We start from the raw sequence: 26,243 nt of genomic DNA on the forward strand, positions 1-26,243 counted from the left end.
AGAAATTCGTTCTTTGGTCTGAAGTCTAAACCACAACGCCAGTTTCTTCGGAGGAGTGAGGAGATACCCGTTTTATCTATCCAGTTATGAAAGTCGATGCCAGCTAATCGATCTGGAGCCCCTTCTACTTCGGAGCGATAATTCGAAGGCTCTGTTCGTCGCGGATAGCTTGCATAGCAGAATAGACTGCTCTGCTATTTTGGAGCAGGCGGAAGCAAACGTGTAAACGTAAAACTATTTGGGGATCAAGGATAAATTTCAAAATTTCGGGAAATCACTGGAACATGATAAAATTCGTTTACTTCGAATAGTTAGAACCAGGTTACAACCATGCGTTTAACTAAAATTGCACAAACTTAATGCAGACTCAGCCAATTCAATCTATATAATCTAATCTAATCTAACACCAACAGAGCCAGTTCATGAAAGCATCCTGGAAAATGATAAATAAACCTCCATCATTGTTCTTGTTTATTTGGTATATGTTGCACATCAGAGATGCGCAAAATATATCAAAACGGCCAGGCCTATTGTGCAGCATTTAAGGAGCAAGACGATTCAGAAACGTCGGGCCTGCTTAAATCAACGATTTAAACACAATGCTACAGAATCCAATAAATGGATGAAACGTGGACATCTCGTACGTTCCCCGTTGTATTGTTATTTATAAATGATTGGTTGTTGGGAGCATCTAGTCTAAAAATGTTAAGGGATGCTCCATATTCCTTTAGTGGTCGGGACATGAGCACTATTCTTGTCCTAGCCCTGTATGGTTTATGGTTATAAATGAAAAAAATGAAGGAAAAGCAAAAAAGGGAAAATAAGCTAGTGTTGTGGGCATTAAGAGGAAGATCACCAAACCGAAAGCAAAATTTCTTTTTCTGCCTGTTTTTATTTTTTTCAAAAATACCGGGAAAAAAGATCAAAAATCCAAGAATATCAGTTCCCTCCTTAGATTTCTGAGAAACATGTTTTCCGTCTCATCATTAAGAAATTAGACACTCAGCTAAACCGAAAGGTCGCTGTTTTGTTGTTTTTTTTTTTTTGAGTTCAACTTTATACCATGATGACCTATACAAAATGTTCTAGCACACGAATCCTTCCTAAAAATCAGAAAAAAAATGTGATGTCTTTAGACTTCTGATATCCCTCTCCAACACTTTTATAAAAATCAAAACGTATTTTTTTCGGAGCCGTGAACTTCCCCTTATCTGGATATCTGTGTGTGTTAGAGTTTGTGTCTTCACGCAAGCTGACCAGATTTCAACACTGGATATAAGGAAAAAAAATTAAGTCTGCATTATCGATCGATTTCCATTAACACTAACAATGACATATGGTCCAAATCGCAGAGTCTTCGTTTTGTAAGCAGCAACGCCTCTACCGATAGATATACCGTAGCTGATGCTGGTTTCCGGATCTTCAGCATTCAGCTGCTCCGAAAAATCAGAGGTAACCAAAATCGTAAAAGCACCACTACAGTTCGCAACCCGTAAATTTTACTCTTAAACCGCGCACTAGAAAATACAAATCTCACGGCGGAACCTAAAATACCGAAAACTCGAATCACAGCTCACACGACCGGAATTCCGTTAAAAAAAACGATGGATTTTCGCGTCCGTTTAGAAGCAGGACACACACTTCGATGTTCATGCAGACTCAGCCAATCAAGAACAAAACTACATCGATTAAAAAAGCGTAAAGTATTTCCAAAATAATTTTAAAGAGCTCCAGGTTCTCTTACATTCTTCTAACCTTATACATTTTCGAAAGATCATTTTGAAGTTCGCTTCAACCGTCTCTAAAGCTTACGCAAATTATGTTCTTTTCCCCTGCCCAACAGTCACACCGCACTCTGACCTAGCGGATGATATCATCTACTCGACGCGCGGCGGATCGTGTGTTCCGAAGGAAATTCTGGAACGAATCGGCGTATTCCATCGCAAGCAGCCCAAGGGTACGATTGACGTTTGGTGGCTGTACGACGACGGAGGCCTTACCATGCTCATTCCGTACATCATCTCGATGCGGTCCAAGTGGGCCCGTTGCAAGATCCGCGTTTTCGCGCTCACCAATCGTCAATTGGAACTAGAGGTCGAAGAAAGGAAGTAAGTATTCCGCCATCCTAAGTATATTCGCGTGACGAACTAAACCATTTTGATCATTTCAACCAAAACCAACAACAGTATGGCCAACCTCCTCATGAAACTCCGAATCGATTACTCCTCGTTGACGATGCTTCAGGGTGTGACGGATCCTCCCAAGCAGGAAACCATTGATATGCACAGCAAACTACTGCAGCACTTTACCGACAACGATGGCACCCAGATTCCGATCACCGAACACGAGCGGATGGCACTGCAGGACAAAACCAGACGACAACTGCGATTACGTGAAATGTTGCTGGAACACTCAAACGAGGCTAATTTGATTGTGATGTCGATGCCTATGCCAAGATTGGTAAGAGCGAAAAATGAAAAGAAAAGAAAACGGTTCAATTTGTATAATTGTTCTTCCTCTTTTTCAGGGTACCGTATCTGCCCCGCTGTACATGTCCTGGTTGGAAATGCTAACGAAGGACATGCCTCCATTCTTGCTGGTTCGAGGAAACCAAACATCGGTTCTAACATTCTACTCGTAGAGTTCGCACTAACGAGCAGATCGCCAATCAGTATTATGTAATAGTGTTGTTAAGTTTCACTACTAAGTTATTAATTCGCAAAGATTTCAATAAGATAAGACAGAGTCATGATCCATATGTACAATAACTTTCATTTAATTTATTCCGAAGCCCTGCCAGTTGTTCTAATTATGTTCTAAAAACAGTTAAGCTTAGAGCTACTACAACAAGTTCAACGAGTTAATTTTCCTAGTCAGGAATAGTGAAACATAAGAGAAGTCCATAAGTTCATATAAATCAATAAACATCTGTTCAGCAAACAGCCAAGATTTAAAAAATATATCTATTCACAATGTTTCAAAAAATTGTCCCCAAGAATGTATGCTCAATTTTGCGATATACTGTAGGATACCTTAGATGAAAACAACTGTTCATAGGATAGCTACCGTAAGCCGCCATAATTCTGCGCACTACCTAATTCCACGCATTTGGAAGAAAACGGAGGATTTGTGTAAATCAAGTGCTAAATTGTGTCTTAATTCGTTACGAGCTCCATTGTTTATGGTTTCAAAATGAGTGCTGCATAAATGTAAACAATGATAAACATTTCGGTTTTTATAGAGAAAAATTATTGCAAATGCACATCTCTACAGACAGACGGCATTTTGCTTCTGTGTCCTAGTGATTATGCTAAAAATGCGCGCAGCAAACAAAACAGTGTTTTCGTTTCAAAAGCGTCCCAAGCAAAACTATTAACGTACCCCATTTTAGTATAAATTCTAGTACTACACTATGTTTGTTTTGATTAAGTATGAAAGTTTGACAGATAAAATGAGGGGTTCGTGGATTTTCCTATGTTTCGAGGGGTGCATCGATTAGCTTGGGACCGAAGAGATAGTACTAGAGTTGAGCCAAAAAGTTGAGCTCGTTTCTCCGGGACCTTCTGGTCTTAGAGTTATCTCTACGGTATTAGCAACAATCAATACGAAACTAACGATTTGAAATTTATTTATTTATTTATTAGTCGTCAATCAGTGTAGACCGGCTTTATTTATTTATTTATTAGTCGTCAATCAGTGTAGACCGGCTGTAGAATTGGCTCACTACTTGACTAGCCTATTGGTCCCAAGCAAACGATTAACGTATCCCATTCTAGTCGGAATTCTAGTGCTACATTATGTTTGTTTTGATTCTCTATGAAAGTTTGACAGATAAAATGAGGGGTTCGTTGATTTTCCCATGTTTCGAGGGGTGCATCGATTAGCTTGGGGCCGAAGATAGTAACAGAGCTGAGCCACAAAGTTGAGCACGTTTCTTCGGGACCTACTAGTCTTAGAGTTACCTCTATGGTATTAGCATGTATTAGTGAAAGCGTTAAGCTTTTCTCAACTCGCGAGTTTGAATGCTGTGAAAATTACAATAACAAACTTTACACTGTTTCAATTCAATGCACGTGAAATTGTTTAACGTGAATTTAGCAATTCATTGAAGATCCCCTCAGTGTTGTTTGACGTTTAACAAGCCAGCCCAGTTAGCGAGTGGAATTCGCTAACTGGGCTGCGCTTTTAGCCCAGTTAGCGAACAAGTACTGTAAAAGTATAGGTACAAATATTTAACAATTAAAAATATCAAATCATAAAACCAAAATTGTTACTCTGGCTACCTACCTATTTTCTTTCAGTGGTGTCTTCTCACAGTAGCGCTATAGAAGTATTAAATCAAAATATTGCTTGGTGATATATGATAGCCAACAAGGATTTCAATAGCACAGAAACATTAAACAAATCGACAACCTTGTTACTTTCCGGTGTATTATATCCTATGAGAAGCTTAGAGCCCATTTCAAGTCTCTACATTTACAACATTATTTTACTGGTCTGATCTCAAGCCATTTCCTCTTAGAACTTAAATGAACTTCAATCATTAGTTACAAGCAAAACGAGAAAAAAAAATAGTTAAAATGAAGATTTGCCCTTCAGGGGCTTTCAACTTTAGGTTTTCGTCTGGGCGATGCAATCCTGGCGCTATCCGCCGATCTCGACTTCCGTTTGCGATCAGATCGCTCAGAATGTGACTTGTCTCGTCGACGGAGGCTTCGCTCGCTGCTGTCATGATTCCGAACGTCCTTGTCTGGTTCGTTCGGCGATTTCGAACGAGAATAGTTCCGGCGATGCTTATCCCTGGAGGATTTCTCCTTCGGGGGAGACTTCGATCTGGATGGTTTTCTCTCCTCCCTGGATTTGGGCGATTCTTTTCGTCCTTTGCGGCTTTTTCCCGGAGAACAGGAGCGCGACTTGGTCTTGAACGGGGAAGGACTTTTTGTGTACAGTTGAGGCGGAGACTTGGACCGGGACCGCGATTTTGTACGAGAATGTCGCCTCGATCGTTTGTGGTTGTTGCTCGCTTCTGTGGCAGCTTCGAAGGCATTACTACCGCGAATTGTGTCCTCCGCTTCCTTCTGAAGACGTTCTTCTTCTTCTTGTTGCTTTCGCAGATGTACACGAACCTCTTCTTCGATTTCTTTTGCACTTCTCACCAGCTTGTCCGTTTGCAGTACGATTCGATGCTTCCGGAAAGATTCGGGAACTGTCTCGTCTTCCGGTTCCTTCGAATAAGATCGACGGTGATGCGATCGGCGCCGGTGCTTCGAACGATGACGGTAATGTGATCTCGATCTCGATCTTGATCTTGATTTTGATTTTGATTTGGATTTTGACTTTGACTTTGATTTGGATCGTGAATCTCTCATAGTGGAAGCAAGGTGTTTAGCCGTGGGTTTGGACATCTGTACCGGTTGTTTAGACCTCGAATCAGATCGGCGAGTTCTTGATCTCGAGCGATTCGATTTAGAACGGGATCGTCGCCTCGAAGACGATCTGGATCTAGATCGAGATCGAGATGATCGAGTTCTGCTTCTGGAACGACGGGATCGGCTATGGCTTCGTGATCGACCGCGGCTTCGACTTCTGGAACGGGACCTACGACGACGCGTTCTCGATCGTGATCTCGACCTTGACCTGGGTCTTGAATAAGATCTGGATCTATCACGTTCACGATCATGATAATCGTAATCACCATAACCATCATCTCGATAGTAACCGTACCCTCCTCGGCCACGGTAACCACCACGTCCTCGTGCTCTTGGAAATCTTCCTCCCCGAGGAGTACCGCGAAATCCACGGTATGCCATTGCACTGGCATAGTACTCTGCCCTCTGTGCGTAGTAAGGATCATATGGATATGCGTAACCCATAGCAGCCCAATCGAATCCCGGGTACATTCCGGGGTAAGCCCCCGGAGGCATAGCTGACGGAACCGGAGGATACGGCACAGCAGCACCGATTGTTGCTGCTGCTGTTTCTTGCGGCTGCCTTTGTTCATCATCTGAAGATCCCGACCCAGTAGAGCTGCCGTCCGAGACAGGCTTCTTCTTTTTCTTCTTCTTGGCTCTCGCATCCGTAGGATAATCATTGAGTATGCTATCGTCCGAACTGATGGTGTTAATGCTCGGTGAGCGGGATCGGTTCGAAGAGCTGCGACCGGATGTCCCAAGAAAATTTTTTAGCAGATTGCCATCCTTCACTTCCTTCACTCGTTGGCGCATTTTATCGATTTCCTTTTGCTGGGCGGCCATCAATTTGTCCGCTTTTTTGTTGGTGGAATTGGAGGATTTGTTGGAAGATGCGACCGTGGAAAGTTTACCCGCGAGCATTGTTTGTTTGAGCTGTAAAAAGGGAAGTCAATTGAAACGTTTTTTTTTTTTTCCTAACACAAGGAAATAAAATATTGATATCATCGATTAAATGTTCCTTATAGTGCGGTAACAAATTTAAACCTGGGGGGACGTGCTGTCGAATCAGCCTGCTGATCAAAATACTGCTGAAAATACCTGGGAATGTCTTTACAATTTGTGTACTTTTTATACTCACAGCTTAGTGGAGATAATGTCGATCTCTTTCGAAGAGTGTACCACGTTTGATTGCTTGCCCATGATCTGTATATCACAGACAAACAGACGTAACTCTTTGAAAAAGTTTTTCTTTGAAAACATAGTATCTCCAAACTTAGGACCTCAGTAACGACATCTCTCGGGCTTCTCGCGGAAAACAAGCTTGCTCGCTAACTCGCAAACAATATTGCATAAAAGTTCTATAGACTGTATAGAGACGTCAAAGTGATCCGATGCCAGCGCTGCGACGAATAGTTCGCGGAACTGATAATATTCAAATCAACCATTAAATGCGTGAACGAAGATACACAATAAGAGTTACGTCTGTTTGTCTGTGTGTATATTGTTGGTATTTGAATAATTGAACAATATTGCTGATCCACAGAAAATTTCTCATTTGTCGGATTAAAGATGAAGGAGAAGAGTCAGTACACTCACAAAATTCTTCAAATCAATGCTACGTTAAAAATCACGTAACCTTTGAAACATTCAACTTCAATAATTGCTACGTAATCCACGTAGAATTTACGTGATGTCACTTGAATGTTAAACGAAATTCAGATCAAAGTTACGTGATGATCATGCCCAATGATGTTAACTTAATTTCACGAAAATGACAAGGGATCTGCAAGTATGAAAAATCAGTGCGATTCAATAGGTTACTTTAAGGGTATTGAGGTAAAGGCATATTCGAAATCTGCATTAAAAATAGAACGCAAATTTAAAGTTTCATCAATGTTAGTACACTGAAATTATTTTAAATAAGTGCGATTACATTGTCAATTTGCTAGTTTTGTGTCAAACCGTGAAGTTATTATTTTGTTTGAAATCTTGAACAGCGGAAAAATTAATATTTAGGGAAACCCGAACTGATAGCATTTAATCTAATATTCTAAAAAAAAATAAAAAAAAATACACTTTTTTAAGAGATTTCAACAGAAGTAATTGTGTCTTCTCTTCGAGCAGATCTTGCAGATCACCTTCAACATCAACAGAACTGCTTCAAGCTGTTTCGTTTCCTTTCATTGTCAAATGAACTTACTTTCGTATTGAAGCGATGCTCTTCGATCTAAATTCGCGCAGTTTTTCTGACTTTTGTTGATTGTTTACACTGAGCGAATTTACCATGTCGTCATTGCATGATTAATCATTCAGAGCTATTCGATTTCTTTAACATCGAAAATAATATGAGATACCCGATTGACTGATAATTGACATTAAATGGGATGATTCATCATACATATCATAAAAGGAAATAACATCAACCACTTAATGAAGTACCGTTCAAATTTTGAAAGGTATTAACAATAAATGAATTCAAGAACAGAAATGCACTAAAATCATCCAAGTGAACCCCATAACGAAAATCATACAACAACTGTCATACGATTCATTTTCATATCGTTTCAGTCTCCCATTGCGTTTTGGCCTTACCATTTTTTCGCAGTTTGTTGCGTCTCTCTCGAATAGCAATACACAGTTTTTTCGCATACCACGGGGAGTGTCACCAAAAAGCGAACGAGAAAAAAGTTTTCGGATTCATGTGGCAAAAAAATATCTACTCGTTCCGTTCCCGTTTGATTCGAATGCTTCAGTGCCCGTGGATTGTTCGCGATCCAGCCCCCCCTCGAGGAGGTGGTCAGCGACTTTGAGGAAAGCAAGTACCAAAACGCCGAACTGCCTCTTTCGTACTACGGCAAGTCGCCGAACGAGTGGAGTTTTACAAACTGGCCAAGTGGCCATCGACAGAAACAACATCCGCTGGTTGATTCAAATTCCTAGACTTCAGTAAGTTACTGGGAGGGAGGTCCTTTGTTTCAAGCAATACGATTCTAACAAAACAAGTTTATCTTCCAGTGATATCTTCAAGACCAACCAGCTGATGAGCTCGTTTAGCAGATTTTGGACAACATTTTCAAACTGCTTTTTGAGGCCACAAACAACCCGAGCCAACATCCTAAATTGCACAAGTTCCTACAGAACGTGATTGGGTTCGATTCCGTGGATGACGAGTCCGAACCGGCGAATCCACTGTTCGATGGGGACGCCAGGGGCGAGGCCGGCCCAGTGCAGCATTTAGTGTGGTTGTTTTATCATAAATGAATAAAACAATTGTTCAGCTTATAAAACAGAAGTGTTTCATTTACAACATTAATTAACAGTTCCAACAATTTAGAAGAGATATATTTCGTTATGATCACAATTTTTAAACAGTAAAATAAGCTTTCTGCTTCCATATATTTTTCATTCAGATTGCACTTATATTTCATTTAAACGTTGCATGACAATTTATTTTGAAACTGTATGACGAGTCCGTATCTATCTCAATGTTAATCATACGGTTTGTTCATTTCAAGTCTTCCTAAGAATGGATGATAATCATGCTAATGGTTTACAGCGTGCAGAACGAAAATCATCCTGTTTTAGAATTAATGTTATTCAGTTCTTCTGTGCTTTGAGAGCTGAATCAGAGAATGATAATCTTTCACAAATAGAAAAATAATCCGTATGGGGCTCAAGTGAAGCAATAATCATACATTAATGTATGGACAATTTGGTTCAGTGTACTCGGTTCATTTAAGCGCATGTGCATGTGCAAAAGTATGCAGATTCCCGCTTCACCTTATTGAGTCCGAGTCATGATTACTTCGGCAGTAGTCATGCATGATTAAAATCGAAATAATCTTTCCAGTATTAAATTTTATTCTTTTTCAATACTGATATATAATCAAAAAGAATTAAAATTCAATCAAAAATGATTAAAATAGAATCAGAAATTATTAAAATTTATTCAAAAAAATATAATCTACTATCTAATCAACCATGATTAAACCACCGACAAACTGACTTGAATGATAATACAAGTTACAAAGAAATTTCTTATCAAAGCACAAAACCGACATCTGCCGCCGTGTTCGCGGAAAATATTTATCCTAGGCACGCGTACAAAACACGCGTAGAAAATTTATGAGTTTGTTCGTGTCTAATCTATTTCGGACATATTATTTTTATCTAGATAAAACATTTCTATCCAGCTTTCCATGCTCGATAATGGCGGCCTGTTTGTATGAATAAATGTATCCTTCACTGTGCTTTTTGACACTAACTGGAGGGCGTATGTTGTTCCATTTTCTTCTGTTCCTGGGAGAGGGAAAGGGAAGGGGTTGAAATTCGAACATCCAGATAGTGTCAAAAAGCACAGTGAAGGATACATTTATTCATACAAACAGGCCGCCATTACCGAGCATGGAAAGCTGGATGGTTTTGACAGATGGGATCGCTGCACATTTGAATCGGCCGTTATGGATTGTCGCTCAAGAGTTAAGTTTAAGTTTCATGTCGGTTTGTCGGTGATTAAACTGGGATTAATATCAGATGCTTATTTTTTTAGAAAGAGAGGATTAGTTTTTAATCTTTCGATATGATTAAACTGAGTTTAATGTCAAATTGATTAAATTTCAAGCAAAATGGGAATAGTTCAATTTATCAGTGTAGATCAGTGTAGATTCTGTGCACGTGGATGTTAAATTTATCATTGTCGGATTGTTTGTTTTCCTTACCAATATGGGATTTTTTCGAATCGTTGTAACGCCTAGAGACCAACGCCATTTCGAAATCCAAGATGGCAACTGATTTCATAAAAAGTGGGAAATACTGATGCTCACCCATCAATATGGGTCTTTTTGGAATCGGGTTGACGTCTAGAGAATAAAAATTGATATTCGACGCCATTTTGAAATGCAAAAAGGTGGCATCCAATTTCAGAAAAAAAAAGTGGCAAATACTGTCAAATACCCATCAATATGGGTATTTTTGGAATCGGGATAACGTCTAGAGAATGAAAATCGATGTCCAACACCATTTTGAAATCCACGATGGGGGCTTCCGGTTTAAGAAAAAGTGGGAAATTTTATCGAATACATACGGTTCTTTTAGAATCAGGGTAACGTCTAGAAGCCGGAAATCGATATCCGACGCCATTTTTAAATCCAAGAAGGCGGCTTTCGATTTGATCAAAAGTGTCAACGGGGATGTCATACGCAATCTTGAAATCCAAAATGGCGACTTCTGGTTTCGGAAAAAGTGGAAAATACTGTCAAATACCCATAAATATGGGTATTTTCGAAATCCCAGTATCGTCTAGAGCCTAGAAACCGATGTGTGACGCCATTTTAAAATCTAAGATGGCGGCTATGGTTTAGAAATACTGTCAAATATCGATCAATGCGAGGGGGGCGTCCCATCTAAATCTCACTTCTAGATGATCGAAAAATCTGACACTAGCAAATCAATCTACGAAAAATCTTCATTCCTTTCTCGCATCTCCTTGCATCGCGCATCATCTTTTTATATGAAATCTTCAGAATCGTCATCAAACTTCTTTCTATCTACTCAGCGTGCACGCAACTAACCACACCACCTGCATCGTAGATAGAGTCGTCCCCCTCGAAGTAATGTTGGTATTTTTAGAATCAAGGTGACATCTAGAGGCCGGAAATCGATGTCCGATGCCATCTTGAAATTCAAGATAATGGCTTCCGATTTCAGAAGACGTGTTAAATACCCTACAAAATGCGTCGATAATCGGTTTTCAGCATCTACGCGTCGTCTCCGTTCCGAAACTACCCACATCGTAGGGTTTGTGAAACACGAACTCTGAAATCATGGATTTATTTGAAATTTTCTGCTCGATATGCCCAAAATGGGCGATTCGGCCGAAGTAGTTCTCTACCCTATTATCTAAAATTAGAGACTTCTAAAATTTCTAACACTTTCTCAATGTACTAAATTTTCTAATTTCTAAACATATGCTTTACAAAATTAAAAAAAAAAACTGAATTCTTGCACGCAAAAGCTAAAGGGTGTCCACGATGAAATTGCCACACTATGAAATTGCTCTAACTTTTTAACCGTTTGGTAGAATTTAATGAAAATTTGGGTGGATTTAGTTCATAGTGCATTATTTACATCCTGCAAGTTTTAAAGTCCTGTGATCAAAACTCGCGGAAATGGAGTCGAAAGAACAGCTCGTGCGTGATAAAATCTTGCGCATTCATCACGAGAACAAGGATCTCTCGCATCGTTCCATCGCTAAAACGTTGGGAATCGCGAATTCCACGGTGTCGAGAGTGATTAAGCGGTTCGAGGAACGGTTGACCACCGATCGGAAGCCCAGAAGTGAAGGAAAAAGTATTCCGTACAACACCAAAAATCACAACCGCGTAGTTGGGGCCTTCAACCGAAATCCGAACGCCTCCGTTAGGGATGTGGCTAAGAAGCTGCACCTAAGCCGAAGTTTTGTCCAGAAGGCCAAAACTAAGGCTGGGCTTCGAACGTTCAAGGTACAAAAGGCCCCTAATCGCGACGAGAAGCAGAACAAGTCCGCCAAAACCCGTGCCAGGAAGTTGTACCTCAACATGCTGACGAAAGTTGAATGCTTTTTGTACTAGTAATTACTCATAAATGCGTAAAACGTTACTCATTTTATGGGTACTCCCATTTTCCTTAAAAATTACGTACTTAAAAGAGTTTTTTGCGGTTACCGTGTAGTGCTGGCTCATAATGCTGATTACCCAAAATTGGTGTAAGGCTTGTACTCGAAAAAAATGCGAGAGGGACGACACATCTAAATCTCAAGTTTAGATGCTCAACAAATCTCACACTAGCGAATCAATCTTCGAACAATCTTCTTTCATTTGTCGCATCTACTTACATCGCTCATCAATTTTTTGCAGGAAATCTTCAGAATCGTCATCAATCTTCTTTCTATCTACTCAGCGTGTGCGCAGCTAGCCACAGCAAAACACAATCTTTTTTGCATCGTAGATAGAGTCGCCCCCTCGAAAAAATGCACCATTTTTATCCGTGGGTAAAAATTGATGAAAATCTGGGTATAACTAGTTTGGAGTGAATTGTTTACATGTGCAAAATTTCATATCAATCGGTTCAGGGGTTATTGAGATGTCATCGAAACAAGAAGAAAATCGCCGGAGAATTTTGCGCGCCGTCATGAAAATCCGACTGCAACCATGAGATGGATCGGAAGACAACTGAGAATCACCCATACAACTGTGTCTCGAGTGGTAAAATCGTTTAAGGAGCCCCAGACGACCGAGCGGCGGGCTGGAAGTGGAAGAAAATCGAAGACAGCTGACCCTGTGCAGGCCCGGAAGGTGTTGGATTATTTCAAGCGTAATCCGAACCTTTCGATTCGCGACGCGACTCTGAAGGCAAAGTGTTCCGCCTGGTTCGTTCAGCAAACCATGAAATGAGCTGGGCTTCGTGTATTCAAGGTTCGGAAGGCACCGAACCGGCGTGATCAACAAAATACGGCGGCCAAATCCCGCACAAGGAAGCTGTATCGAGAGTGGTTAACGAAACTGATGTGTGTGGTTATGGATGATGAAACCTACATCAAGGCAGACGCAAAGTAGATACCGGGCAAGGTTGCAAATACTCATTTCAGCTAAAATAATGTTTTTCGGAATAATAAAACCAAAATATGGTATGATGGCATGTTTTACTTGTAACTTGCAAGAAGAGGTTACAAAGTATGCGTTTGAAACATAAAACCTGTAAATTTCCGATCGCTGAGTGAGTGAGTGAGTGTTTTGAAAAATCGCTGATTGTGACTCTCATGAAGTGAAATAAACAGGTTTAACATGTCAAACACATTCTTTGCAACCTCTTCTTGTATCCTACCAATTCAAAATATGATCATAGCATCTAATAATTTCATAATTAAAAAAAAAAACATTGTTTTAGGTGAAATGAGTATTTGCAACCTTGATACCGGGGCTGGAGTTCTACGTTGCCAAATCACGGTGTGATGTTCCGGAAGACATAAGGAAGAAGAAAGTGGACAAATTTGCCAAAAAATACTTGCTCTGGCAGGCCATATGCCAATGCGGTAAACTGAGTAAACCGTACATCACAATGGGTACCATCAACAGCGAAATTTACCGCAGCGGGTGCCTCCAGAAGCATCTGTTGCGGAGGCGAGACATTATTTTGGCCGGACCTGGCATCATGCCATTACGCGCGATCGACGTTGGATTAGTACAGAGACAAAAACGTTGTTTTTGTACCAAAAACCGCCAACCCCCCAAATTCACCAGAGATTCGTCCGGTGGAAAGATTTTGGGCCATAATGAAGGCCAAAGTTCGAAAATCGTCCAAGGTGTTTAAGAATGAGCTGGAGTTGAAGAAAGAATGGATGAAAGTGACCAAAAAGGTCGGCTCCACCATTACACAAAATGTAATGAGGGGTCTTAAGGGAAAGGTGCGGGCTTTCAGCGATGGAAAGGAAATTAAATAAAGTAATTATGCCGAAACATAATCCATTCCCTGAAACTTTCAAGAAAATCCGACTTGAAATAAATTTTTGGCGAACATTTTTGTCTGGTGCATTTTTTTTCGAGCACAGGCCTTACTCCGATCAAGTTTGTGCCAGAAATTGAAACACCAATGTAATGAACACCGAAAAATTGTTTACATCATGCTAAAACCATGGATTTGCAAACGACAGGCTTACCAGCACGTGAATCAGCACGTGCAAACACCATGGTCGAACTCTTCCTCCACTTTTACAACATAGCGTCCGAGACCGGAAAACAACCCTGCATGCACCCCTCAGTATGAGCTGGACCTTAGTATTCGAACAAAGTCTCAGTGTATCACTGAACAGCTTCGGGTCCGTCATCCGTAACGAACTAACGTCAACTAGTTACGGAAATTAATGAAAATGAACAAAGGTTGAATTTGTCGATAAGGTCGATCAGTGCACACTGGGCAAAAATTGACAAAACCACGACAAAATTGTATATCTCGCCTGCCAAACGGTTTCAGTCAACATGTTATACATATTCTCAAAGGAAAATATCTGCTGAATCGATTGGTGGTAGTCTCAGAATTTTGCGTACCTAGATAGAGGGAACCAACCCAATTCCCGGTAAAGTAGGAAATGCCACTATCTATCGACATAATTTTTCACTTTACTTAACGTATATTACTGGAAATTGATAGTACTAAGTATATATGGCCTAAAGGAGGATCCGGAACGACCGATAAAGTGGCCACATTATAAAAATTGTCCTAGAACTGTTGTTTGTTCAGAATCACGAGATGAAAGCATATTGTTGGCCATCCCTAGTTGGCTGCGCATCTCCACAATCCAGCAGGCCCCTCGTTTGATCGAGCGAAAGCAACCCTGGCATGCGATCGCCTGTGACGGCTAAATGACAACGAGAATTTGGTAGGTCTATCATCGATCGGGGTAAGTGTCAGATGAGGAAAACAAAGACTATAAAGCCAAGAAAGTACACAAAGCCGTGCGGTGTAAAAGTTTTGCTTAATACTAAATTATATATAGTTTGATTTAAAAGTTATCAATATTACTATTATTTGAACTTACATTACTACCTAATCTAGTGAGTATAATTAAATTTAATCGAACCTATAACTATCCTAAACCTAAATTAATAGCTTTTAGGGTACTACTGCTAAATAGTGCTACTATCTAACCTAAAAACTAGCCTACAAAGTTGGAATCGCGGTAAGGAAATAAATAAAAGAATTTCTTCTAAATCTAAACAATACAAATATTACAGCTTGCAGCCAGTACTCTCAAAACAGATAAAATAAAACAACTACAGAAAGGGGACTAAACGTGAGTAAAACACTAACAGCTAAAGTTTACACCGATACCGACCACATACATACAATAAAATTAATACCGAACACACTTATAGATATAGACAAACTACCTTATAACAAACTATGTAACCTATTTACAGGAAAATTATAATATCTCTACGAACTCCTAAATTCTGGGTTCTGATATTAAATTTACGGAAGAAATCCCTGCCCACCTGTTGCCTCTCGCAACATTTTATAATTTTCGTTTAGTCCCCTTTCTGTAACCAAGCGTGTACGTGTCAGGACTGCGACAATCCTGATACGACGGACATGGTCCAATGCGATGGGTGTGATAAGTGGAGCCACTTTGCGTGTGTGGGCGTTACTAACGAAGTCGAAAACCAGAGCTGGGTTTGTCACGAGTGCCAAACTGCCAAGGAAACTCAGCTGCAGTCTTCGTCATCGAATCATCGAGAAGGACATGTCAGCTCTAAGGTTAGTGTCATCGAAGAACGGACGAGAAGCTCCAAACCATCTTCTGTGGATCGAAACAGCCAGCAGGAGCAACGTAACATGGTGCCAAAGGTGGTAGTAGCACCTGCCAGTGAGGAAGCGCATTCAGTGAAGACGAAGGAATCCATCCAAAGGCCAGCATCTTCCAAGGTGTCATCACAATCACGACTGAAGTTGCAGCTACTGAAGTTGGAGGAGGAACGAGCCTTCGAAGAAGCGCAAGCCGATAAATTCCGTGATTATCTGAAGGATAAGTACGAGCTGTTAGAGCAAATGACAGACCGGACAAGCTCGAACCACAGCGAATCTAGCAGCCGGGTGAGAAAGTGGGTCGAAGAAATAAACGACCAGGTGGCTGACGAAAACGTAGCTGGAGGTGCAACAGAACCATTTAATCCTGAAGAACACTCCACCGCTCATCCGAACCCAGCAGGCGGAAACCGTCGGTTAGTTCTTGTAGGACACAATAGGGTAGATCACAACATCAGTGCACCAGAACATTCTGAACCATATGCAGACCAACGTCAATTGATCACTAGTCGATCAGGTCCGAGAAACCCAAACAGTTCTCCGCTGTGTGGTGTCAGAAGTTCTTCCAGGGTAGCCCCCAATCTCCTCCCCACGGGAATACAGCATACGTCTTCCGCTGCTTCGGTTAATCGAACTCAACGAAATACTTGGTACAATACTTGTCCTCCTTCGCATAGCCAACTCGCTGCTCGACAAGCTGTATCTAAGGATCTTCCTCCTTTCTCTGGGAACCCTGAGGATTGGCCGATATTCTTTTCAACGTTTGAGAGATCCACCGCTATGTGTGGATACTCAAACGAGGAAAACATGATCCGCTTGCAGAAATGCCTCAAGGGAAAGGCGTACGAAGCTGTTAAAAGCTGCTTGATGCACCCAACGAACGTGTCAAGTGTAATCAACACGTTAAGAGTACTGTATGGTCAGCCTGAAGCGATCATTCATTCATTGATCGTGAAAATAAACGCAATTCCAACGATCAAGGAGGATAAACTGGAGGCATTAGTGGATCTTGCGGTCAAGGTGCAGAACTTTTGTGCAACCGTAGATGCATGTGGATTAGATGACTATTTGTATAATGTATCCCTCCTCCACCAGTTAGTAATCAAGCTACCACCTACCCTGAAGCTGGAATGGGCCCGATATCGCTTACAACTTCCAAGGGTAAACCTAGCAACATTTGGTGAATGGATATTCTCGCTCGCCGAGGCTGCGAGTGTTTTAACGATACCAGCCATAGTACAGCCAAGCTGTCCAACGAAAATCGCAACCAATTCGTCAAAGAAGACCAGCACTTTCCTGCACACTCACTCCGAATGCTATACAGGGAACTTTACGAAATCTTCGAAGGACAAATCTGACGGTGATAGCTCTAAAAAGACAACACCAGGCGTCGATAGCTGCCCCGTATGTGATGGAAGATGCAAGTCTGCATCGATCTGTAAACGTTTCCTTCAACTCTCTCGAGATTCCAAGTGGGCTGCTGTAAGGGAGTTTGGACTATGCCGCCGCTGTCTCCGCCGTCACGAAGGGAGATGTGACACGAAGCCATGTGGAAGAAATGGTTGTGCGTTCTATCACCACGAGCTACTCCATAACGACAACAGATCCCAACACCCTGCATCGAGCCACCCGGCAACTACAGCACCACCCGCAGCCCCACAAGCTGGACCCAGCGCAGCACATGGATGTAACACCCACCAGTCCGCTGCAAATGCCGTACTGTTCCGCTATCGTCCCGTTATTCTGTACGGAAACGGTGAAGCTGTCCAAACTTACGCCTTCCTCGACGAGGGCTCAGCTGTGACTTTGTTGGACCAAGATCTAGCTGACCAACTGAAGCTAAATGGCCCTATCAACCCGCTCTGCCTTCGATGGACAGGTGGTACTGAGCGCAACGAGAAGAGCTCACGCGTAGTGGATCTGAAAATAACTGGTACGCAGAACCACGCTAAGGAGTACCAACTAAATGGAGTTCGAACGGTGAAAGAGTTGTTACTACCATGCCAATCCCTTAAAATGGAGGAAATTGCGCAACAGTACCCACACTGTCGAAATTTGCCGATCGGATCCTATACGAACGTTCGTCCACAAATCCTCATCGGCCTGAAGCACGCTTCAGTTGGTCTGGTGTTGAAAAGTAAGGAGGGAAGTTTGGATCAACCTATAGCCGTGAAAACCAGACTTGGCTGGACAATCTGCGGGGGATGTGGTACTAGTAACACCTCAAACTTTGTCCACTATACGTTCCACGCCTGCGAGTGCAGCCATCAATCCGACGAAGACGTACATCAAATGGTTAAGGAATACTTTTCGATGGACAGTCTAGGCATCATGAAAACGAGCAAAGATCTGCTGTCAACAGACGATCAACGAGCCGTCTCACTTCTCCGATCTCTAACCAAGCTCAAAGGTAACCGGTATGAGGCTGGACTACTATGGCGCTATGATGGTGTTCGTCTGCCAGATAGTAAAGAAATGGCATTACGTCGACACTACGGCCTCGAGAAGCGAATGCAGAAGGATCCGGAGTTAGCCAGTGCTCTGAATGAGAAGATGTCTGATTATCTGGCTAAGGGATATGTTCGCCAACTGTCAGATGAAGAGTTAAACAAACACTACCCAAAAGTATGGTATCTGCCAATCTTTCCAGTTTTTAACCCCAATAAACCTGGCAAAATAAGGATTGTGTGGGACGGAGCTGCAAAAGTATTTGGCGTTTCCCTGAACTCTGCGCTGCTAACAGGTCCCGATCAGCTGTGTTCACTCTTTGCAATATTGTTGCAATTCCGTGAATACCGGGTTGGCGTCACTGGGGACATACGGGAAATGTTTCACCAGATCCTTATGCGGTTGGAAGATCAACAGTGTCTGCGGTTCTTCTGGACGGACAAGACTGGCAAAATCCAGGTCTACGTAATGAATGTAATGTCATTCGGCGCTAGCTGCTCCCCAGCTAGTGCCCAGTATGTAAAAAATATTAACGCGGACCGGTTTGCTGGAGAGTTTCCTGAGGCAGCTGATGTCATAAAGAAGCGGCATTACGTGGACGATGCGATGTTTAGCACCGAGACGCCTGAGCATGCCATTCGCCTTGCGCAAGAGGTTCGGCAAGTACATTCTGCAGGTGGCTTCGAAATACGCAACTGGGTGAGCAACTCACGCCAGGTGTTAAACGCGCTGAGCGAAAGCAGTACTACGGAGAAGAACATGGATATGTCGATGGGACCGATGGCTACCGAGAAAGTGCTAGGGATGTGGTGGTGCACAACAGCCGACGAATTCGTATACAAAATCGGATGGAATCGCTACAATCCCGATCTGCTCACCGGTCGTTGTCGACCCACAAAACGTCAGATGCTCCAAGTCCTCATGACTATCTTCGACCCCCTTGGACTGATTTCTCACTTCCTGATGTTCTTGAAAATTCTTCTTCAAGAAGTGTGGCGTGCCGGAGTTCAATGGGACGAAGAAATCGGCGATTCCTTGTACGAGAAGTGGGCCAGATGGTTGAAAGTGTTGCCGCAGGTGGAAAGCGTCAGAATACCACGGTGTCTTCGATCTTCGATGATCCCCAGTGACTGTAAAGTACAGCTACATATGTTCGTAGACGCCAGCGAAAACGGTATAGCCGCCGCCATGTTCCTCCGTTTCGAACACAATGGCGTCGTATGCTGCTCTTTAGTTGCAGCCAAGACAAGGGTGGCCCCCCTGAAGTTCCACTCCATCCCACGACTGGAACTGCAAGCAGCTCTCATAGGAGCAAGATTAGCAAGGTCGGTTACGCAAACCCTTCAGACTACGATACATCATGAATTCTTCTGGACCGACTCTCGTGATGTGCTCAGCTGGATCAATTCGGATCATCGACGATACAGCACGTACGTGGCACATCGTGTAAGTGAAATACTCGACGTTACAGAAGCGGAAGATTGGTTTTGGGTACCGACAAAACTAAACGTTGCAGATGATGGTACCAAGTGGGATACACAACCTGATCTTACTCCCGAATCCAGGTGGTTCAGAGGTCCCGATTTTCTCTACCGTAGCGAATCGGATTGGCCGAAAGTCTCGTCGAAGTCAGATCCTACAGACAACGAGTTACGACCCTCCTTCGTGGCACATCTCTCCTTGTCCGATCCTATGATTATCGTCTCGAAGTTCTCTAGCTGGAAGAAGCTCATCAATGTGGTTGCTTACGTTCACCGTTTTGTCGGAAACTGCCGTCGAAGGAGTACAAACAAGCCAGCTGAAAATGGACCGCTATCTAGAGACGAACTGTATGCTGCTGAAGGTTTTCTGTTTCGCCTAGCTCAACTAGAAGGTTATGCCGATGAAGTAGCCTTCTTCTTGAACAACCGCAGTGATACACCAGATAGAACCCTTCCTAAAAGCAGCCGTTTATACAAGCTGACACCCTGGTTAGACGATCGCAGCGTAATGCGAATGCGGAGTAGAATAGCCGCCTGTCAGTACGCCACCGAAGAAACGAAGAACCCAGTGATCCTTCCTAACGACCACACTGTTACCTCCCTGTTAATCGCCCACTACCACGAAAAATTCCACCATCAAAACCACGAAGCCATAGTGAACGAACTTCGTCAAAAGTACGTCATTCCTCGCATTCGCGTTAAGTATGCGGCGACAAGGAAGGGCTGCCAGCGATGCAAAAACGAGTCCTCGATTCCACAACCTCCAATCATGGCGGACCTCCCAGCGGAACGGCTAGCTGCTTTCACACGCCCTTTCACTCATGTCGGCGTTGACTACTTCGGTCCCATGGAAGTTGTTATCGGAAGAAGAACGGAGAAAAGATGGGGAATGATCGTCACCTGTCTTACGACACGGGCGATCCATATAGAGTTGGCCAACTCGCTAAGCACCAGCTCATGTATAATTGCTCTTAGAAGTTTCATGGGCCGACGCGGAACTCCAAGGACTATTCGGAGCGACCGGGGTACCAATTTCATTGGCGCCAGCCGTGAACTCAAGAACCTGCAAGAAGCAGTCGACTACGAACAGGTTATGAAGGAATTCGTAACCACGGAGACGAGCTGGACCTTCAACCCACCTCTGGCTCCCCATATGGGTGGCAGTTGGGAGCGGCTAATCCGGAGCCTGAAGAAAAATCTGATGGCCATCTGCCCTTCAAGGAAGCCATCCGAAGAAGTGCTGAGGAGCCTACTCACGGAAGTTGAAAGCACGCTGAACTCCCGACCACTCACTCACGTGCCTATCGATAACGAGTCGTCACCTGCACTCACACCGAACCACTTTCTTCTGGGGTCGTCGGATGGCTCGAAACCGTTTACCTCGCTGGATGACAGTGGCGCCCTTCTCAAACAAAACTGGCGTACATCACAAGCGCTGGCCAATCAGTTTTGGAAGCGCTGGCTATCGGACTATCTCCCGGACATTACAAGACGGACGAAATGGTTCGTCGATTCGAAGCCGATTGACCGAGGCGACGTGGTGATCATCGTGGACTCCAACCTGCCCCGGAATTCTTGGCCGAAAGGTAGAGTCATCGCAACGCAACCAGGCAAAGATGGTCGAATCAGGTCAGCTACAGTAAGGACATCGACCGGCATATACGATCGCCCTGTGGCCAAACTGGCGGTCCTGGATGTTCGACGCGGAGAGGAGCAAGCCGACCAGACGTCCGGCTTACCTGGGGGGAGTGTTGGCCATCCCTAGTTGGCTGCGCATCTCCACAATCCAGCAGGCCCCTCGTTTGATCGAGCGAAAGCAACCCTGGCATGCGATCGCCTGTGACGGCTAAATGACAACGAGAATTTGGTAGGTCTATCATCGATCGGGGTAAGTGTCAGATGAGGAAAACAAAGACTATAAAGCCAAGAAAGTACACAAAGCCGTGCGGTGTAAAAGTTTTGCTTAATACTAAATTATATATAGTTTGATTTAAAAGTTATCAATATTACTATTATTTGAACTTACATTACTACCTAATCTAGTGAGTATAATTAAATTTAATAGAACCTATAACTATCCTAAACCTAAATTAATAGCTTTTAGGGTACTACTGCTAAATAGTGCTACTATCTAACCTAAAAACTAGCCTACAAAGTTGGAATCGCGGTAAGGAAATAAATAAAAGAATTTCTTCTAAATCTAAACAATACAAATATTACAGCTTGCAGCCAGTACTCTCAAAACAGATAAAATAAAACAACTACAGAAAGGGGACTAAACGTGAGTAAAACACTAACAGCTAAAGTTTACACCGATACCGACCACATACATACAATAAAATTAATACCGAACACACTTATAGATATAGACAAACTACCTTATAACAAACTATGTAACCTATTTACAGGAAAATTATAATATCTCTACGAACTCCTAAATTCTGGGTTCTGATATTAAATTTACGGAAGAAATCCCTGCCCACCTGTTGCCTCTCGCAACACATATTTAATATGGAATTTATAGTTTGGAATCAAATGACCATATCCTGGTCCAGATTATCCGGGGAACCAGAATGTGGTCACTATACCCCAAAATATAGTTTCCATATTAAATACGCTTTGATCTCTTGATTCTGAACAAACATAGAAAAAATCGCAAGATTCTAGGATATTTTTTATAATGTGGCCACTTTATCGGTCAATCCAGATTATCCGGAGAACCAGAATATGGCCACTATATCCCAAAATATAGTTTCCATATTAAATACGCTTTGATCTCTTGATTCTGAACAACATAGAAAAATCACATGGTTCTAGGACATTTTTATAATGTGGCCACTTTATCGGTCGTTCCGGGTCCTCCTTTAGGTCAGCAGAGTTTCCCTGAGGGCGTATATGGTGTCTTTACACCATATATACTTAGGACTATCGATTTCCAGTAATATACGTTAAGTAAAGTGAAAAATTATGTCGATAGATAGTGGCATTTCCTACTTTACCGGGAACTCGGGTTGATCCCGGCCCTCTATCATGGTACGCAAAAGTCTCCAGCTTATGAAACCACCACCAATCGATTCAGCAGAATTTTTCCTTTGAGAATATGTATAAGATGTTGAAACCGTTTGGCAGGCGAGATATACAATTTTGTCGCGGTTTTGTCAATTTTTGCCCAGTGTGCAGTGGTAAGCGGATCCTTCGGAATGCAGATTCAACGGCTGACCAATGTGGTTCCAGTGGAACCGTAATACCCCAGACAGACTATGGCTTATATCATGTAATATAGGCTGTCTTGCAATGAGCACTCATACATCTAGTTTTCACTGGAAATCCTATATATGAGTGCTGATTGCAAGACAGCCTATATTACATGATATAAGCCATGGTCTGTCCAGGGTATAACACACTTGTCCGGACACGATGGTTATGTCAGATGCTGTGTCAAGCTGTAAACGAATTGGGGCTCCATTTAGATTCACCCACACGTAACATCGCTTGCACTCAACGCTGCTGACGATATTTGGGCTGCGAGTGAACACCTTTCGTTGTCTTTTCAGTCGGTATGGCTGTCCATCACTTCATCGAAAATCCAGTCCGGATGCGACCCACCGGACTTCTGGAACACACGAAAACCAGCTTGATGATTTCCCTTTTTGTCACGGTTTTGGAGCTCTGACAGTCATCCGCTAAACAGCCCTCCGCGGAATTAAAATTATGAGGTCTACGGCCTTGGCTGGTTTTCTAACACTGGAAGAACGATGAAATGATTTTTCTGGCAAGGTTTAGAGACACCTGTCACACACCACACCAGATAGTTCAGGATCTGATACCTTATATCAAGTTAGGTAAGTAGGTAGATTAAAAAATTACCAAATTAAAATCAAATATGCTGCATTCAAGGGAGATGTAAGGTGGATGTACGCTTAAGGTGAAAGAATGAGTAGTGAGTAAATAAAAAAAAATAACATAAATGGTTTTCTCTGAGACATCACTTCAGATTGCAAAAGCTCTCGTCGATGTTTTCATTTTTATATTTCACACAAAACAACGAGAGCTTTTTCCAATCTGGTGATGTCTCAGAGAAAACTATTTTTGATCACTTTCACCTTAAACCACATGTCCAACTTTATTTATGGGTGAAGAAACCGGCCCTAAATAATTGAAACCCAACCAAATAAAAAAACAACAACAACAATGTAACAAATCAATGGAAACAAAACTTAATTTTACTATGGTTACAGTACGAAAGAAATCGTAACAAAACCATTGAAATAAACACCTTGAACGCGACAAAGCAACGTTCTTTCTTCTCCTCTCGACCGATATTAACCAAATGTTGTCAGTGCACAAGTCGGATGGATGCTTTCGCAGAGGATTCCATGGCGCGGACACCAACCGTATAAGGACGTGGTTGATGTACCGCTACATTGTTTTGCGATGCGATATCAATATTTTGTTCCTGCTGTGTGGGCGTCAACTTACCTTCATCCGCTCAAACAGCGCATCGATCAGTCGAATGCTCTCCAGCTTCCTTTGCGTTTCCATCAGCTTTCGTTCCTCCTGCAGTATCTTCAGGCTGATCTCATCCGTTTCCCGCTGCCGCAGCTTCTGCAAGTGTTTCTCCTTACGTCGTTGCTCCCGTTGCAAACGTTTCACGTCCTGCGTTTTGCGCAGTTCCTCTTGGCGCTTTCTGTGGAATATACAAGTGGCATCCATACAGAACTCTGATCGTTGCTGATACCGACGACGACAGATTCCTCGCAAACTTTGCACTTCTTCGTTTTATCTCACTGCACTTTTCAGTTGGTAAGAATGTGAATTCTATCTAGATTTGGCACAACGGCTGTTGGAAAAGTTCTACTGGAAAGGGGAGATCAAAGCAAAGACGATCGAAGCTTCCGAACCCGAACCCGGTCACTGGTCGGTGGAAGCTAAGACATCTTATACTTCCAGACATTGCAATTCAGTAGTAGGCAAGTACTTCAAATTTTACACTAGAGAAAAGAGAAACATGAAAAACAGAATATTGGTCAGATTCAAACCTCTCGCGTTCTTTCTTGGCATCCTCCTCGGCTGTGCGTTTCTTCTCCAGATCTTCCTTCTCACGATCGGCCGCAATCAGTCGGTCCCGGACGATTTTGCGCTTCTTGATAGATGAATCACTCAAGTGCTTCGTACGATCGAAATCAACCGAAATGGACACGGACAAATTCTTGTCCACTTCCTTACGCACCAAATTCATCCCACGAAACTCATCCATCGCTTTCACGAAGCCAACATATTCACTAAACTGGACATACCTGCATAAAATTAAAACGTGTTGTGATTCAAGACTTAAACAAAATAAACTAGTAACCCACCCCTCGAAGTACATCTCCTGATCGAAGCTAAACTTTTGCATGCCCGACATGTGCGCCTTCATTTGCGACCTATACGGATCACAGATAGGAATGTCTACACATCGTACATCGCCGAACTTCTCAAATATTCTCTTGAAAATACTCTCGCTTGGCTTGGCATTGTCTTCATTCTCCATGTGTCGCGGACACAACCACTTTATCGGTAGATTCGCAAAGTGGATCGTGTCCGGACGTTCTCCGGCTTTCATCTCGTCCATGTTCCGAGCATCGCGAAAGAACGAATCCCAATCGTGTCGGGTCGGGAAATCGTCTTTTGCCTCCGAAGCTCGCAGCTTCACCGTTTCGCTAAATCCCGGCAATCGAATAGGACGCCCATCTAGCCGTCCCAGCACATGGCGCAATTTGCTTCGATCCTCCAGCTCGCCTTCGAACCGGATCAGACCAACGGTACTCTTGGAAACCTGCGACAAAGATCGAACCTGTTGATAATCTATCAATCCTGCTCCTGATACTACCGATATACAGAGGCTCAACAAGCCACTTACCTTCAACACAGAGAACTTGTCCGGCAGTATCATCTGACGCATCTTTTCCATAACTTCATAGTTGGAGATGGTTTTGCCAGTGATGGCATTCGGCAAAGCCACCGACACATTGAATCTGGCCGACGGTTTAAGATACAGGCTATGCGGCAAGTACAGCGGCACACAGTCACTGACATCCTGGATGGTTTGTATCATTTTTTTTTTTTCAATTCACAGATTGTTTTTGTTTTTTTCGCACAATTTCAGATCATAGTTCGATCACATAGTCCAACGAATGAAGTTCGATTAGACCCCGTCGAATTAAACACCCCAGGGAGAGCAATGAAATAAAAAGCAAAACAAATTAGCAAAACCACAGATAGATATACACCCGAAATGTACGCGAGTATTTCCTGTAAAAATCAAAGCACTGCCAGATCCCCTGCGCCGAAACGGTACAGTTGGAATGTACCACTTCCACCAAGTCACAAGTGCGGCGGAAGGCGTAGTCCAAGCCCCTCGATGAACCGCAATCGCTACACTGCCGTTTATTCCTTAGAACTCGCTATGAACTCCCGCAGTCACTCTATATTTTATAAGCACTGTTCCACCTTGAGCCAGACGTTGAAGAATCGGTTGAGCCAGAATTTTGCGTAATTCGCGTTCCCACTAAGTCCACTAATC

General features: G+C 42.7%; 2 protein-coding genes across 4 annotated transcripts in view; one reads left to right on the plus strand and one right to left on the minus strand.

Annotated features, from left to right (window-relative positions):
• LOC135713483 (bumetanide-sensitive sodium-(potassium)-chloride cotransporter-like) overlaps window positions 1-2,806 on the plus strand; it is a 48,670-nt gene extending 45,864 nt beyond the window's left edge. Inside the window, exons 8-10 of one of the 2 annotated variants that reach the window (XM_065236607.1) lie at window positions 1,844-2,108; window positions 2,187-2,460; window positions 2,528-2,806. In XM_065236607.1, the coding sequence (XP_065092679.1) occupies window positions 1,844-2,108; window positions 2,187-2,460; window positions 2,528-2,641 (653 nt within the window). In that variant the 3' untranslated portion in view covers window positions 2,642-2,806. The remainder of the gene's footprint in view (window positions 1-1,843; window positions 2,109-2,186; window positions 2,461-2,527) is intronic. The other variant, XM_065236608.1, reaches the window with a different exon arrangement.
• Window positions 2,807-4,422: 1,616 nt separating this feature from the next.
• Window positions 4,423-26,229, minus strand: Xe7. Of its 2 annotated transcripts, none has more exons than XM_065236613.1 (5): window positions 25,581-26,229; window positions 25,036-25,496; window positions 24,718-24,975; window positions 24,158-24,365; window positions 4,423-6,344 (listed from the first exon to the last, which is right to left on the minus strand). In XM_065236613.1, the coding sequence occupies exons 1-5, from the start codon at window positions 25,773-25,775 to the stop codon at window positions 4,596-4,598; spliced, it is 2,871 nt and encodes a 956-aa protein (XP_065092685.1). In that variant the 5' UTR covers window positions 25,776-26,229; the 3' UTR covers window positions 4,423-4,595. The 2 variants fall into 2 exon arrangements, with proteins under 2 accessions (XP_065092685.1, XP_065092684.1); XM_065236612.1 differs by having other exon boundaries at window positions 25,036-25,514.
• Window positions 26,230-26,243: the final 14 nt, after the last annotated feature.

Source organism: Ochlerotatus camptorhynchus, unplaced genomic scaffold (genome assembly GCF_037179485.1).
Source record: "Ochlerotatus camptorhynchus isolate MF236.1 unplaced genomic scaffold, CSIRO-AGI_Acam_v1.1 ptg000557l, whole genome shotgun sequence".
NCBI lineage: Eukaryota > Metazoa > Arthropoda > Insecta > Diptera > Culicidae > Ochlerotatus > Ochlerotatus camptorhynchus.